Here is a 16,669-nt window from a genome sequence, read left to right on the forward strand (position 1 = left end):
CTTTTAAAAATTGCAATCAGAATGCAAATTCAAAGTCTCCGACGCTTTGTGAACACGTTTTCAGATTTATCTATACAACAACCATAGGACATTGTTGTACTTTTTTGAACAGAATTTAGAAACTATAAGTCTGATGTAATTGCAATATGAGACAAATTTATAGCTAGTTAAATTCTGTAAATCTTGTTTCTATACCAAAATCTTCTACAGTTACAACTTTTTCACTAAAATGCGTTTCAAGTTAAACATTATCCATTTTGTATGAGACTATGAGTATAGCAATTTTAGTCACTTATTTTACTTTTTTAACCATAACTTACAAACTAATTATGGGATTTATTTGCAACATTCGGCAAAGTTCTAGCTAATGAAATTATCTATAACATGTACTTACACAAAAAATTTGTATCTTTATTCTTACTATATAAAAATTGTAATCAAAGTTCAATTTTAAAATCCAGAAGTCTGTTGAACTCGTCGTATGGGCTTTGCAACGTTTTACTTCGGACACTTTTTTAGTTTTTTAGATATAACTTATAAACTAATTATGGGATTTATTTGCAACATTCGGCAAAGTTATAGTTAATGAAATTATCTATAACATGTACTTACACAAAAATTTTGTATCTTTATTCTTACTATATAAAAATTGTAATCAAAGTTCAATTTTAAAATCCAGAAGTCTGTTGAACCGTCGTATGGACTTTGCAACGTTTTACTTTGAACACTTTTTTAGTTTTTCAGATATAACTCAAAAACTAATTATGCGATTAAGTTGCAATATTTTGCAAACTTATAGCTGATAAAACTATCTATAATTTATACTTACACCAAAATATTGTAGCTTTATTCTTACTATCGGAAAATTGCAATCGATACGCAAATTATAATTTTGAATTTTGGTGAACTCATCGTATGGCAGTTTTTGAGTGAACTAAGCATCCGATTTGAATGATTCAAAGAACTTTCTGCTTGTTTCAACAAAATAATTGCTTTTGGAAAAAAAATTGTTTATAATTTTTTTTTTCAAAAAATATTTTTGTAATTTTGGATTAAAGATTCAAAAAATGACCCAGGCTAAGCACAGTCTAAGCGCCTCTCTGGTGCAAATGTTTACCCAAGTGCGTTTAGACTGTTCCACTTTCACCTGTTTCACTTTCACCTGGAGCACTTTTCCAATTTTGTGAAAACTATTGAAAAATGTGAAAATGCCGCCAAGCTAAGCACAGTATAAGTGAAAATGTCGCACAGAATTATTTGCAAATGCGTTTAGACTGTGACTATACGGGAGCACTTTTTCAATTTTGTGTAAATTAGGCAACTATTTTTTTTTTGAAATTGAATTCGAAATGAAATGACGATTGTTAATGTTCTGGAGATAAATTGATTTATGATTTACATTTGATTTGCTCAGATATAACAAGATAGCAAAAATAATGAAAGTTACAGTATTTGTAATAATATATTTGAAAACATTCAATATTCCTCGAACATTTCATTACGGTACGGGAAGTTCCAGCAATTTGCCTTCAAGCACGATGCCATACACCACTAGTTTATTTTTAGGAATATGATTTATACTTACATATAGGAATAGAAATCGTAGAATCCTTTTATGTGTTAATATATACAGTACATTGCCCGTACTGGGATCTATGACAGGCAATCGATGTATTCTGTTCTCGATTAAAGTTCTAATTGCGTCGAATAATGATGCATCAGGACTGATGCTCACTAATGAAGGTACTTGATCTTTCAGAACATCTAGAATAAAACACAATTATATATATATATATATATATATATATATATATATATATATATATATATATATATATATAAAAATTATACTGACCTCTCCACGTGTCCAACTTGTGCTCCTCCAATTGGTCCATGGAAATCGTAGGCGATTTGTAGTACATTTGTAAAATTTTAATAAAATCTGTTATAGTCAACATTCCAACGAAACACTGTTTACTAGAGTCCCATAAAGGGGCTGCTCGGACTCCTGAAAAATAAAACATACATACATATAATACAATAATAAAAATTATATATATATATATATATATATATATACTAGATGACCCGACAGACGTTGTCCTGTACCCACATCCGCATTATTTTAATATCCTATACTAATATTTATACCGTTCAGTTAAAAATAATCATTATTGTCTTTCGAATTACTATTTACACTAACATATGAGTGATGTTAAATGTAGAACTGTTTCTGTTAAAAATGATTATTCTCAATTCCCACAGTTAGCATTTTAATTATCCATTTAACAAATATTAAAAAATGTTCAATAAAATTGTATATTAAAAATTATACACTGCAAATTTATTTCCAATAGCTCAATTTATTTTAATGCCAAGGGTTATACAATTTTTCAATCATACCTGTAGATGTGGATGTAAAAATAAATGATTTTTTGTTTATTCACGACTAAATCATTGATTTTCCAAATTTATCACACAAAAAATCATCGTCTGCCTTTCTGATTTATGATCATAGCATAAGACACACGTGTTGAAAATTAAAGTCTTTTAAAAAGTATACCATATTCAGAAAGAATTAATATATAGCACAATATATTGGTATAGGTACAATATCACCTTGGATTTTTCTACCAAAATAATTGCTTCAATAATGTTGCCTATAATTTTTATAATTACGTACCATATTTTAACTGGCTTGTAGTAATTTACAATCTAAATTAAATTTTTTCACTAATTATTCAATATACATTATTACTTAAGTTTATATTTGAAGTGAATTAATTTATCAAATCCTGTTCACATGTGCTCTATTCAACGTACGATCAACAAAATTATTGCAGTAAATGGAGAGGAAAAAAGCGTATGCCCAGCTAATCTTAATCTAAAGTTCAGAAGTGAAAACAATTTGCATTTCGTCACCACCCCCCGCATTAATTGGATTATAACTCTTTTGATTCTGATTTTATCAGAACTTGTAATACACTATTTTAAAGGTAATTAAATGAGCTACAACTTTCTCTATCATAAATTTTACCGTAACTTCTCTTATTTTGAAATGTCAAAGGATTGAAGGACCCGAAAGACACTTTGGTTTGACACTATCAATATTTGTGTAACAGAAAAATAATAAAAAGCAATAATTAGTCAGTAAAAGACCTTGAATTTTCATTTATATACCTTTATACGCATCTTTTATTTTTTTAAATAGATTTTTTTCATGAAATCATGAGCTTTTTGAAAATCGTTTGCACCAAAGTTATGGTATTTTCTAGAATCCGTCAAGATCTCTTAAACCAAGTTGATTCTAGAGGGAAGATGATTTTTTTTTAAATTTTGGTGGTAATGGCGCTCAAAAACTATTTGCTTTAAATGCAAAAAATATTGTATGCGTGTATTATCTGCATGATAGTAGCTCACTCATTTTACACGCAGAAGTACTCATTTTAAAGCTTATTTTGAGTACTATAAAACCCCATTTTCATATCTACCTAATATTTGTGTTAACGTCAGACCAAAAAACAAAAAATGTGGTTTATCAAAGAGCAGCACTTCAATGAAACGGATAATTTGCTTTCATTTTCTTAGAGAAATTCAACTAAAAAGCACTTCATTTTTGTAATCGAAATAAATTCATTACTGTTGTGTAATAAAATCAAATTTTTCCTTTTCAAATATAAAACAAACAAAAAATTTCTTCGTCTTTTTCACGAAACCATCTGGTGGCGAAACGGAGTTCGTCGGGTTTGCTAGTATATATATATATATATATATATATATATATATATATATATATGTATCACTTACCATTGTACACTAAAGCGAAGAAAGCCTTCTTAACTAACAACTGGGTATCGAAAACAACTAATTTAGCAGACGTAGGTATCAAGTCGTAGCACTTGTGGAACCTGAAGAACTTCACAAAGATCTGGCATTCATCTTCTTCTGCAAAGAAAAAAAAACAAATTAAACACATATAAAAATTTAAACAAATCTACCATTAATTTTAATATTTCCATTACATCTCCTCCCAACCTTGTATCAACAATTCAGCGACTTTCGCCTTCCAAGCGTTCGAAATCCTTTCGAATTCCTTGATGGCGTTCAGAGGATGAATTCCTTCATCCTGATAGACGATATCTTTGTAATAGTTATTGTATAATATGATATTGTTTAGTTTTAATAAATTCGAGTCCTTAGGGTATTCCCCGAGGACTAGACGTCCGGCTTGATCCGAGTAGAAGCAGAGGGCGAGCATGCCTTTAGGGACATCTCGGAAAAAAATTCGGTGAAAGATCACAAAATAATGGCAATAGGGGTAATAGATAGTTGTTTAATTGATAAGCCACTGCTATAATTTGAAAGGATTTAAATAAAACTAGAGAAGAAGTTGTTACTAGTTTGTAAGAAGAGAATCTTTACTGTATCTTGAGGATCTTACTGATGGACAAATAGTATCTACATTATTTGTATATTTAGAATAAAAAAATTCCAATGCAGATTAATATTCGTCAGAATCTGTATGAGACAGTGGTGTCCTGATTGACACTTAACGGCGATTGCGAAACCAGAAAACATGTTGTTTGTTTTGGTGCCAGAAAACTTTATGGGAAAATTTTATATATGGGAAGAGTTATTTTGTTATATATATATATATATATATATATATATATATATATATATATATATATATATAAGGAAGGAATGTGTCTCTCAGGATGATAAGAAATAGAAATATGTGAATTATCACCTCAAGTACTTCTTGGAAAATATCTTAACCAAGGGCAAATTTTACAATCATGAGAGAGATCAAGGACAATGCTAAAGAAAATGATTTTTATGACGATGTATAGGATAAAAAGGATTCTACTGGTGACCAAACTGAATCTAACAAAATAAACAAAAAAGTTTTACGAAGCAAAAAAGTACCACCGCAGAAGATAAACAAGGATTCAGGAAATTGAATATGACAAAATAAAAATGAAATTCTGCAGATGACCAAACTGAAGAGAGAAGAGAAAAGGGTTTTATATGAGCAAATTCAACAGTCTATACACAACAATCTATAAGGTTTTTAGGAAGGTTACTTCTTTTTTTACCTTCAGAATTTAACAATATTTTTTTGACTTCCCGAAGGGTAGTTATAGTAATGGGCCGAAAATCGAAAATGAAAATTTTTGCATTTCTCGACGTTTTGAAGGTTTCTGAACATTTTTAAGGGGCATACCTCAGAAACTAAATGGATGTGTGTGTGTGTGTGTATGGATACATTTTTTCGTCCAAACTTTCGGGTGCAATAATCAACCGATTTGAATAATTCAAAAAATGATCGATTTCTATTGATAGGGAGATGTGCTGATTAGTTTTTGGCAAAGGCAGATCCAGCCGTTACGGAGATACGGAGAAAAGTGCAGAAGAGTGCAGAAAATACACATCGAGTTTTTGAGAGAACGGAGTATCCGATTTGAATGATCTAAAAAACATTCAATTTGTAATGATTGGGAGAAGAGGCGATTAGTTTTTGGCAAAGACAGGTCCCGCCATTTTGAAGATACAGAGCTAAATGAGCAAAAAATGGCAGTTTTTGAGTGGAATAAGCGTCCAATTTGAATGATCTAAAAAACTTTCTGCTCGTATTGACAAAACAATTGCTTTTGAGAATAAAAAAATTATTACATCTTTTTTTATTTTCATAAAATATTTTTGTAATTTTGAATTAAAATTCAAAAAATTACCCAGGTTAAGCACTGTCTAAGCGCCACTCTGGTGCAAATGTTTACCCAACTGCGTTTAGACTGTTTATGTATTTTTCCAATTTTGTGAAAACTATTGAAAAATGTGAAAATGACGCCAAGCTAAGCACAGTATAAGTGAAAATGTCGCACAGAATTATTTGCAAATGCGCTTAGACTGTGACTATACCGGTGCACTTTTTCAATTTTGTGCAAATTAGGCAACTATTTTTTTTTTAAATTGAATTCGAAATGAAATGACGATTGTTAATGCTCTGGAGATCAATTGATTTATTTCTAATTTACATTTGATTTACTCAGATATAACAAGATAGCAAAAATAATGAAATAATTACATATGTAATAATATATTTGAAAACGTTTAAAATTTCTCGAATATTTCATTACGGTAGGGGAAGTTCCAGCAATTTGCCTTAAGGCACGATGCCGTACAACACTAGTTATATATTAAGTTCATTACTATATAATACTAAATTTAAAACTGCACCACATTCAATAAATCTTTATACATCACTTCAAATTTATAGCGACATTATTTTAGTACCTGTTGCCCAAAACTAATTATTTGGCGTCTTTATTGACTTTAATTGCTTGACACGCGTCCAAAATGTGTAAAAATTAATCTAAAATGTCTTTTAGGGGATATTAAAATATAAATATAAACACCAAACGCAAGCAACTTATTCTCCACTTTTCCTCTTATTTTTCTACCCTCTTGAATAATTTGTTTCGATTTGCCATATTAGTAACTCGATATATAAATGTCTTTAAAAATTAAGTCGGTGCCATATAGTAAAATAAACCAATGTTAGGTCAAGGGTATGTTATGTAGCAATTTTCATATAAAATGGTACTAAAAACTGTCAAAATGTTATTGTGGTTGCTGTGCAGTCAGGCGTGACTGCTAACGCATTCTAAACCAACACCGAGAAAATATTTGTCAAAATAAAATAGGAGAACCCGAAACACTAACCAAATTTTCAATGTACTCTTATTTATGACATGTTATGATACCATGAAAAACTGATAACAGAACATAGCTATATTATCACAAAATTCCGTACCCAAAATTTCAAGACTTTACCAAAAGTACCAAAAATTTGTTCTCGCTCTCTTATCCTGTACCAAGATAACAGAGCAAGCCCATCCCATACAAATTAATAACACCCCACTATTTTTTTACACCACAACACACATATTAAAATTTTATATTATTATTAATATTTAAATTTCCACATGTCATTTACTATAAGAATATTATTATTTCATTTATTCGTGCGAACGCGACTGAAAACATCGTCGGTACTAAATAGCAAGCAAATGGCTGATGGTAAATTTTTGCGAGACAGCTGAGAGGAATATAAATAGATTTCGGACGCCAAATTGGCTTCAATGGGCGTACGCAATACGCGAATATAAAATAGTAATAAATACATACATTCGGATAGATGTTCAGGAGTAAAAGACCATTAAAAAAGTTGCAAGTATCCATAGAATTAATCGAAACAAAGAAAACTAAAAGGGTTTTTAATATATCTTGCGTACATTGCAAGACACCATTTTGAAAAACTTGAATTAAAATTAAATATAATAATATAAATACTTTGAGTTATAAATAAAACTAACAATGTGTCAGTCAGAGGGTTCCATGTGAACCCTAACCAGAACCTACCCCTTGTTTTAGGTTAATGTCGAATTGCTCATACCAGTTTTAAGTTAACAGTGTAATATATATATATAGTTTTTTTTATTTTTTTTATTTCAATATCTGTTACAACTGCTAATAGTGCAGTGAACAGAGAGGAAAAAAAGGTATAACATCTGAATTTTTTTACTGTGCTCCAATTTGCATGAAATTTTTGGATATATGTTCAGGAGTACAAACAACATTGAATAAAGAGGCTTGAATGAGAAAAACCATACTGCACGCATACAGGGTGTCCCAGAACTCAACGTCAAGCCGAAACGGAATGATAGTGTTGACCTTAACAATACTAAATCAATTTAGAAACTAGTGGTGTAAGGCATCGTATCTTAAGGCAAATTGCTTTAACTTCCCGTACCAAATTTTTTTTTTTAAAGAATATTCAATTTTTTTCTTAGAACTCTGAAAATAATTGATTTTTCAGATTTTTAATTTTTTTGAAAAAAGAATTGACCTTTTTGAAAAATTTGTTTTTTTTTATACTTTAAAATAGTTTAGAAATTTTAAACTTTTTTTCAAAGCAATCGCTATACGTTAGCTGCGTAGAAACGAAATTTCGAAGCGCGTGGGCGCCGAGTCGCAGTATAACGGATAATTATTCTATCTATAAAATATCTGATAATTTGAAGTCTAATGATCATTTTTGTCCGTCAAATAAACCCGCCTTTTCCAAAATTTAATTATTTCTTCATTTCGTCATTACAAATAAAATGTTTTTTGAATCATACAAATCGGACGCTCCATTCTCTCAAAAAATCAGTTACCATTTTTGGCACATTTTGCCCCGTATCTCTGAAACGGCTCGAACCGCCTTTGCCAAAAACTAATCAGCACATCTCCCTATCAATAGAAAGGGAATGTTTTTTTAATTATTCAAATCCGTGTTCCTCAAATCGTCCACAAAAATTTGTATCCTACATACATACACACACATCAATTTTTTCTAAGGTATGCCAAAATGTTCAGAAATCTCTGAAACGTGAAGATATGCAAAAATTTTCGTTTTAGATTTTTTGCGATTAATATAACCGACCCTGAGAGAAGTTAAAAACAATTATCTCATGGAAATTATGAACTTTTAAGTGCACCCTAGAGCTTTGGTCAAGCTGTTGTAATTTTCCGGTTATTGTAGTAAATTTTTACTAATTTTGTTCATTTAAACTTTGGAACCGTAACCGTGAATAACATTTTCTAGGTCCACATTAAAACTAAATAAATAATATGTAAAGAATTTCAAAGAAAAACAATAATAATAATAATAAAACACTTATAATTTTGTATCCTAATAAATATGAAACCATTATTAATCCATAGTATGAGTATATGCACATTGATAAAATATATATTTTTAACATCGCAGATGGTAAAACACACTAATAAACATGATAACTTAACAAGTTATCGAAACTATGTATTTACTATTCGGAATTTAAGATAGAAATGTCACTTTTTTTCTTGAAGCATTTTTTAACATATGTTCAAATTTTACGGGAAATTTAAGAAGCGACGGGATCTTGTCATTTTTTAAGAAATTTTGAAGAACGTTATTAAGGAACCACGTATTTGTTTCGTTCAGGGCTGTATTGTCGAAACGTTTGTTTATGACTCTGTCGTTATGCAATTGCAAAAACAACTCCTCAGCAACCCTTCTTTTAATTACGTTCTCTTCAAAATGTAAAATTTTAGGGTTGAAAAAATTTATATATGGTTTAAATGAATATGGTCAGTTAAATACTCTCAAAAAAAAAACCATCATACTATTTTTATTGATGTAACGCCCGACTTTTTAACTCAAATTAAACATATTATATCAACATCAAACTCAAGACTATTCAAAAATATATTATAATATAATATGATATATATATATATATATAATTATTATAACTAAACATATAAAAAACTCACCTAAATCTGACAAATTGACTTTTTCCAAGAACGGATCAGCCACAGGCAACTGTAACAAAATTAAACATCACCATTAATACTTTTATATTTCTCATAAATTATTGTATTTTTAACAATTTAAAATTCATAATTTCACTAACAATCTAAATATACACGTATATTGATTGTCTAAATTAATTCTATTATTATTCCAATTCCTGGCAATGTTCAGGAATCGGTCGTATCGGTTTAAAAATAGTTTCCTCCGGTTGGAAAGTGTTGGAATCGGTTTTCGTTCGTTGCCAACCGATTCCCGAATTCCCGACAGTCAAAACAAAGTTGCGGCAAACAGATGCCGATCAAAATATTGGCCATTGGCCAAAAGACAAAATTGGCGATAAATAGCCAATCGGGGTAAATGATTACATATTCTAATTATAATGAATGCGAATGATACATATGATAATTGACTTTTGATCAAACGGGAGAGTCCGCGATTGTCGTCGGCAATGTTCGCTCGGACATGTGACGTCACAATGCCTTCTATGTTAAGACATAGACATTACACTACATGTAATATAAGGTCAATAAGATAAGGACTAGGGTTTATAAAAAAACGACATTTCAGAAAACCAGTTTTCAAATTTTTATTTATTTTTAATTTCGAATTTTATATAGAAAATAAATTCATGCTCGAATATTCTGTAACTTATCCGCAAATTTAGTGTGATTTAGAGCAGTATTTGACTGAATTTATTTATTGTTCAATTTTATAAATAGTAAACAAAATTATTTTAATTTTAATTAGTAGAACTAAAATATAATAGTTTATCTTGATTAAATAACTTTGAAAATAATGATTCGTTATTTATGCATCATTTTCACATATAAGAATGAAAATATTTTTATGATAGTGAGAGGAAAGTTTTTGAATAAATAAAAATAATACATTGATCAATAACAAAAATTCATTAAACTAAACAAAAATATTAGATACATGTTGATACATACTTGTTAATATCAATTTTAGTTTTAAAAACAATTAATCTAAACTCGGGTATTGTCTGTTCCGAGAAATTTTAATTGATTAATTTTAGACATTCTAATTGTTTCTTTGTTTGATAAAATATGATTTCAAAAAACTGAGAACGTCTATTGAATTGCTACTTAGACATGTCCTTTGACTACTCACAAAATTTTCTGAAATAGAAAATACTCTCATACATGCGACCAAATTATGCTTAATTGTTTTTAAAGCCTGATGTAATAATTCTAAGTTTTTTGTTCTTTAATTTGTGACTTCTACAGTTTAAAACTTTTTTTTAACTTCCCGTAGGGTAAGTTATTGTAATGGGCCGAAAATCGGAATTGAAAATTTTTACATTTCTCGACGTTTTGAAGGTTTCTGAACGTTTTGGCATACCTCAGAAAAAATGGATGTGTGTGTGTGTGTGTGTGTGTGTGTGTGTATGTATGTGTGGATACAAATTTCCAGTCACGTTTTAGGGCGCACGGATCAACCGATTTGAATGGTTCAAAAAACATTCGATTCCTATTGATTGGGAAAAGAGCTGATTAGTTTTTGGTAAAGGCAGGTCCAGCCGTTTCGGAGATACGGAGCAAAGAGTGCAAAAAATAGAAATCGAATTTTTGAGCGAACGGAGTATCCGATTTGAATGATCTAAAAAACATTCAATTAGTAATGATTGGGAGAAGTGTTTATTAGTTTTTGGCAAAGGCAGGCCCAGCCATTTCGAAGATACGGAGCTAAATATGTAAAAAATGGCAGTTTTTGAGAGAACTAAGCGTTTGATTTAAATGATTCAAAGAACTTTCTGCTTGTCTTAACAAAATAATTGATTTTGGAAAAAAAAATTTTGTTCCATTTTTTTTTTTTTTTTTTTTTTTTTTTTTTTTTTTTTTTTTAGTATTTTGTATATCGAAAATATTTCAGATTTTATTTTTAATTCAGACTATAGTTCTAATATACTTTAGAAATAATTTCAACTCTGCAATTCGGTTTATATAATTCTTATAAATATTAGACAATGTTACTATATTTATAATAATCTATTTGAAAACATTCAATATTCCTCGAACATTTCGTTACGGTGCGGGAAGTTCCAGCAATTTGCCTCAAGGCACGATGCCATAATTGCCTCAAGACAGAATTCCACTTACAGCTAGTTTAAGTTTGAGTAGAGGAAGTTACTTCTTCAAGAAGTCACACTGATTTAAATTAATATATACACTGGTGTAAAAAATCTAAATTAATATATACAAAAACCTTTACAAAATGCTATTAAACCGACATGATTTCAAGAATCAAAACGCTTTCATCTATTTTTTGTATTTGGCTATATTTGTCATTTTCCATTTATACAGTGAAAACCGACATTTTTCACTAAAAACCGGTTTTCGAATTCCATCATTTTCGCCTAAAAAACGGTTTTTGAAAACCAGCAAACCCTAATAAAGAAAATTACGTTGATTGCTTGAACCGTCACTCTTTCTTGGCAACTATCGGCGATACAACAAGGTTAATTAATTAAATATTATTTTATACTCATAATTCATACATTCTTATATTTTGATTTTACCAAATCGCTCCAACTTGGCTACATAATGCTACTAAATCGTACTGAATACTGTCAAAATGTCATGTATTTGCTATGCATTTAGACGTTTCACACATAAACTGCAACGTCACTCGTATGTTATGAAACTGATTCAGAAGGACCATGTTATCTAAGATCGTTTTTTTTGACTTTTGTGCGGTTTCTAGGTTTAGTGTTTCTATCTGACAAACGCCTGACTGCAAAGCAACCACAACTGCAACGTCACTCGTATTTTATGAAGCTGATTCAGAAAGACCCTGTTATCTAAGATCGTTTTTTGATATTTGTGCGATTTCTCGGTTCGGTTTTCTATCTAACAACCTGAGAAATACGACTGACGGCACAGCAGCCACATGGCTTTTGTCAATATTTATTTTTCATAACATAGCCTTGCTATAACATTGGTCTGTTCTGCAGCAGAATCGGTCTATATATTTAATAAATTTTCGTTTATAAGTCCTAAAGACTTGAAGTGATTTAACTTTACTCGATAAGTCATGATTTAACTATTATGCAAGGCAAAATTTTTCATATTTTTAGACAAACGCATTTTTTAAAATTTCCACAAATTTTCTATTTATATTCTAAGTCCAATGATAATCATTTCTAGTCTAATTATTTCTACATACAATGTTATGTGGCGCCGTCGCCACAATTCTGTTTTTATCATACGTGACACGACTACGTAAACTCTTCATCGTCTTTGAGTTCATGTTAGTCTCAATAATATTTGTTAATTTGTGCGGAAAATTATTTACACATTATTGTATCATAACATACATTCCATTGTAAAAATAAATATTGTTATTCTTGAGATCAGTCAATTGCGTTTTGGAAAAATCAGGGGAAAATTGAAACATAAAAAATTATACTTCTCGGATAGAAAAAAATTGTTTTAACCAATTAGCAAGTCAAGTCTACTAAAAAGACCAGCCGAGAAACCTAATATAGTACGTGGAAAATAATTATGTATGTAAAAAATATAAAATCCATTGGATGAAAATATAAACGATTTATCTACATATATATAAAAATAAGTCGGGTTTTCCTTCCTGACGATTTAACTCCAGAACGCACGATTTCGGCAATTTTGCATTCTTTGGAAAGGTCTCGGGCTCCGCAAGGTTTATAGCTAGGAAAAGTAGTGGTGCATGGCATCGTGCCCTAATGCAAATTGCTGAAACTTCACGCACCGTAATTAAAAATTCGAGTAATGATATTAGTGAGAATTGTCAGAATTATGCTTGGTTAAGTTAACGAGCAATTCTTGCCGCAATAGTAATAATAGGAATAGAATAGAATAACGCACTGAATTTCACCATTCAATCAAAAATTGCTGGCGATTTGGTGACATACCAATGATTCCGACTGGTCTTCCGTTTGACTTCAAACGATTGCAATTTCCAGTTCAACTTGCGCTCGCAATAACAAGTCGCAAGGCCAATCGCTTAGTGTTTGCAGGATAAATTTCAAATAGATTATTTAGAAAATCATTAATTTTCATATGGGCAGTTATACATTGCCTGTTCAGGAGTTGGAAAACCGTCCGCTTTGTTTGTGTTAACGTCAGACCAAAAAACAAAAAATGTGGTTTACCAAAGAGCACTTCAATAAAACAGATAATTTGCGGATACACTTTCATTTACTTAGAGAAGTTCAACTGAAAAACACTTAATTTTTGTAATCGAAATAAATTCATTACTGTTGTATAATAAAATCAAATTTTTCCTTTTCAAATATGAAATAAACAAAAAATTTCTTCATCTTTCTCACGAAACCAACTGGTCGCGAAACGGAGTTCGTCGGGTTTGCTAGTTATATATAAATATATTTCATCGATCTACTTACCCCTCGAGAGTCCCTGAATAAAATAGCAGCGTGATGTGGATCCAGGGGCTCCGTACGGGGCCTAGGGCTCGCCAGGCCCGCTCCACTTCCCAAAGACGCCCGACGCCTCTCCAACTCTTGAGAGGCCCTTCTCATATGCGCACCTGGGAAAAAATCAATAGAAAATAAATATATATGGCATATAGTTAATTCAAAATATTCATGTTTATAAGAAATTTGTGTCGATGGTAAAATGTGCAAGATCGCTCCACCAATATAAGGGAAAAGAAGATTCTTATAAATTATTATTAATGTGTATTGTGAAATTGTGAAAATTACCTAATAATAATTAATTAGACTTCGTATATTGGCTTTATAATCATATAGTTAATTATAAAGCAATACGAGTTTATAAATTAATATAAAGTTAAAAATATTTTAGAAAGGATTAAAATAATAATAATAAGTAGCCAATGCAAAGATTTTTCTTAGTATTCAAATAAGATTATTTTTGAACTTTTTCGAATATAAATATATAAATATATATATATATATATATATATATATATATATATATAAAATTTAGTATTAATCAATACAATTTACAAAATAAAGAGAAGTATTAGAAATATAAATTAATAAACATAATAAATGATAAATGATGTTTAAATTAAAAATAAATAAAATATGAATAATTGAAAACAATAAAAAAAAATTGAAAATAAAAATATATAAAAAAAAAATATTAAAAAATAAAGATATAATAACATTAGAAATATTTATATGTAAAATATTAAAAATATGTTGAAAATTAAAATAATTAAAAAGATTAAAAATGATATGATTAAAAATAATTAAAAATAATTAAAAATATTAAAAATAAATATATAAAAATAATTAAAATTGTTAAAATATAAATATATAAAAATATAAAGACAAAAATAAATAGAAGTAATAAATATATATTAATAAAAATGAATAAAATTATTTAAAATAAATTGAAAATATGATTGATTGAAAATAATAAAAAGAATAAAAATAAAATATATGAAATAAAAATATTAAAAAATAAATATATAAATATTCAAATATTAAAAATATGTATATGTAAAAATAATTAAAAACATTAAAAATTAAAGTATTAAAACTAATAATGAAAATAATTAAAAATAAATAAAATCAATTAAAAATATTAAAATAAATATATAAAAGTAATTAAATTTATTAAAAGTATGAGTATATAAAAAATATAAAGGCAGAAATAATTAAAAGTATTAAGAAATATATATTAATAAAAATAAATTAAGATATTTAAAATAAAAACAAATGTTTTATAAAAATAATAAAAAATAATAAAAAATAATATTAAAAATAAATATATATAAAAATAATTAAAATTATAATTATTAAAAATATACAAAAATATTAAAAATGAATTTTAGTATTAAAAATAAAAAGAATTAAACTATATAAAAATAATTAAAAATAATATAAATATTGAAAATAATATAAAAAAATTAATTGAAAATATTAGAAATAATATGTAAAATTAAATACGATATTAAAAAAAATTAAAAATAACGGAAAGTAATAAAAAATATTGAAAAAACAATAAAAAAAATGTAAACGAAAAATAAAAAATATTTTAGTATATTTTATATGAAAAATAAATTGAAAATAAGTAAAAATATATAAATTTATAACTTTCTGTATAAATATTTTTATAAATATATAAATATTGTTATGAATATAGTTAAATATAAATATAAATATATAAATATGAATATATAAAAAAAAGTTCAAAAATAAACTTATTTAGATTTTATAAAAATATATGAAATAACTATATAAATGAATAATAATCAATTTGATGCATTTTTTAAATATTTCGACATTTTATACGAATATTTCTGCGCCAAAAACTATTTTAACAATCTTCGTGCTAGGTTCTAGCAATTGTAAAAATATTTATTTTTATCATAAATTTGTATTCTCAGTACCAACTCTTTGCATTGACCACTTTTAAAAAAATTGTACAAGATCGCTCCAACAAAAAAAATAAACTAAATACGAGTCATTTATCCTTTATTATCTATCATTTATCCAATACCTTCCTGCAAGATGCTTTCATAAATTTTATACGTAGTATCACAATCATCAGTCAAAAGTCTCCTTCCATAATCGACATCTAAACTTTTCGATCTAGATCTGAATTCACCATGTGCAGATTCGTTCAAGGGCGAAGTCCCTCCTAAACTACCAGCGATATTGCGCTCCGGATTCTGTTCCGGGCTTTTGCAACCAAGACTCTTAAAAATCCTGACTTTCTTCCCAAAATGCCTCACCAGTTCCTGGATGGAATGATGGTGATGGTTGTTGCCGTTCCTGGATTTGGGCGAAGCCGATAAAGAGTTGTCTTCGGCTGCCAGTCTTTGGGCAAAGGCCGATTGTTCTTGAAGGACTTTGTTTCGTCTGAAGGAAGATATTGTGAGTTCGTCCAGGCCAGGACTTTGCCGGCTGGTGAAGCTTTGGTTGGGCGAATCTGAACCGGAATCGAAGTAATTTTCGTGTATATCATACAAATGAGGACTGCCACAAGATGAGTCGTTGGAGTTCCTTCGCAAACCCGAGTATTCGTAGGAACTTCTGCGCAAACCCGAGGCACTTACAGTACTCTCATTCGAGGGTCTACGCATCGAATAAACCCCTGAATCATTAGACAAACGCCTTTCAGGACTTATTTTACCATCATTTGTCGAATGCCTTCTACTACCATACCTGTAACAACCATCATTCGTAGGACTAGGAGTTTTGGCTTCACCACCACCAGTACCATTCGTGGAATGTCTTCTACTTTTACCACCAAGATTTTTCTCCAA

At 29.0% G+C, this 16,669-nt stretch overlaps 1 protein-coding gene across 1 annotated transcript in view; it reads right to left on the bottom strand.

The window, feature by feature from the left end:
- The window catches only part of LOC113366517 (5'-AMP-activated protein kinase subunit gamma-1-like), a 123,600-nt gene that overhangs the window by 21,607 nt on the left and 85,324 nt on the right, over nucleotides 1-16,669 (bottom strand). The window contains 4 exon segments of the mRNA XM_026608138.1: nucleotides 1,586-1,764; nucleotides 1,856-2,008; nucleotides 3,808-3,945; nucleotides 9,367-9,415. Of these exon segments, the coding sequence (XP_026463923.1) occupies nucleotides 1,586-1,764; nucleotides 1,856-2,008; nucleotides 3,808-3,945; nucleotides 9,367-9,415 (519 nt within the window).

Source organism: Ctenocephalides felis, unplaced genomic scaffold, assembly GCF_003426905.1.
Source record: "Ctenocephalides felis isolate EL2017-DRISC unplaced genomic scaffold, ASM342690v1 CF-g0.4_SCAFFOLD_01170, whole genome shotgun sequence".
Taxonomy (NCBI): domain Eukaryota; kingdom Metazoa; phylum Arthropoda; class Insecta; order Siphonaptera; family Pulicidae; genus Ctenocephalides; species Ctenocephalides felis.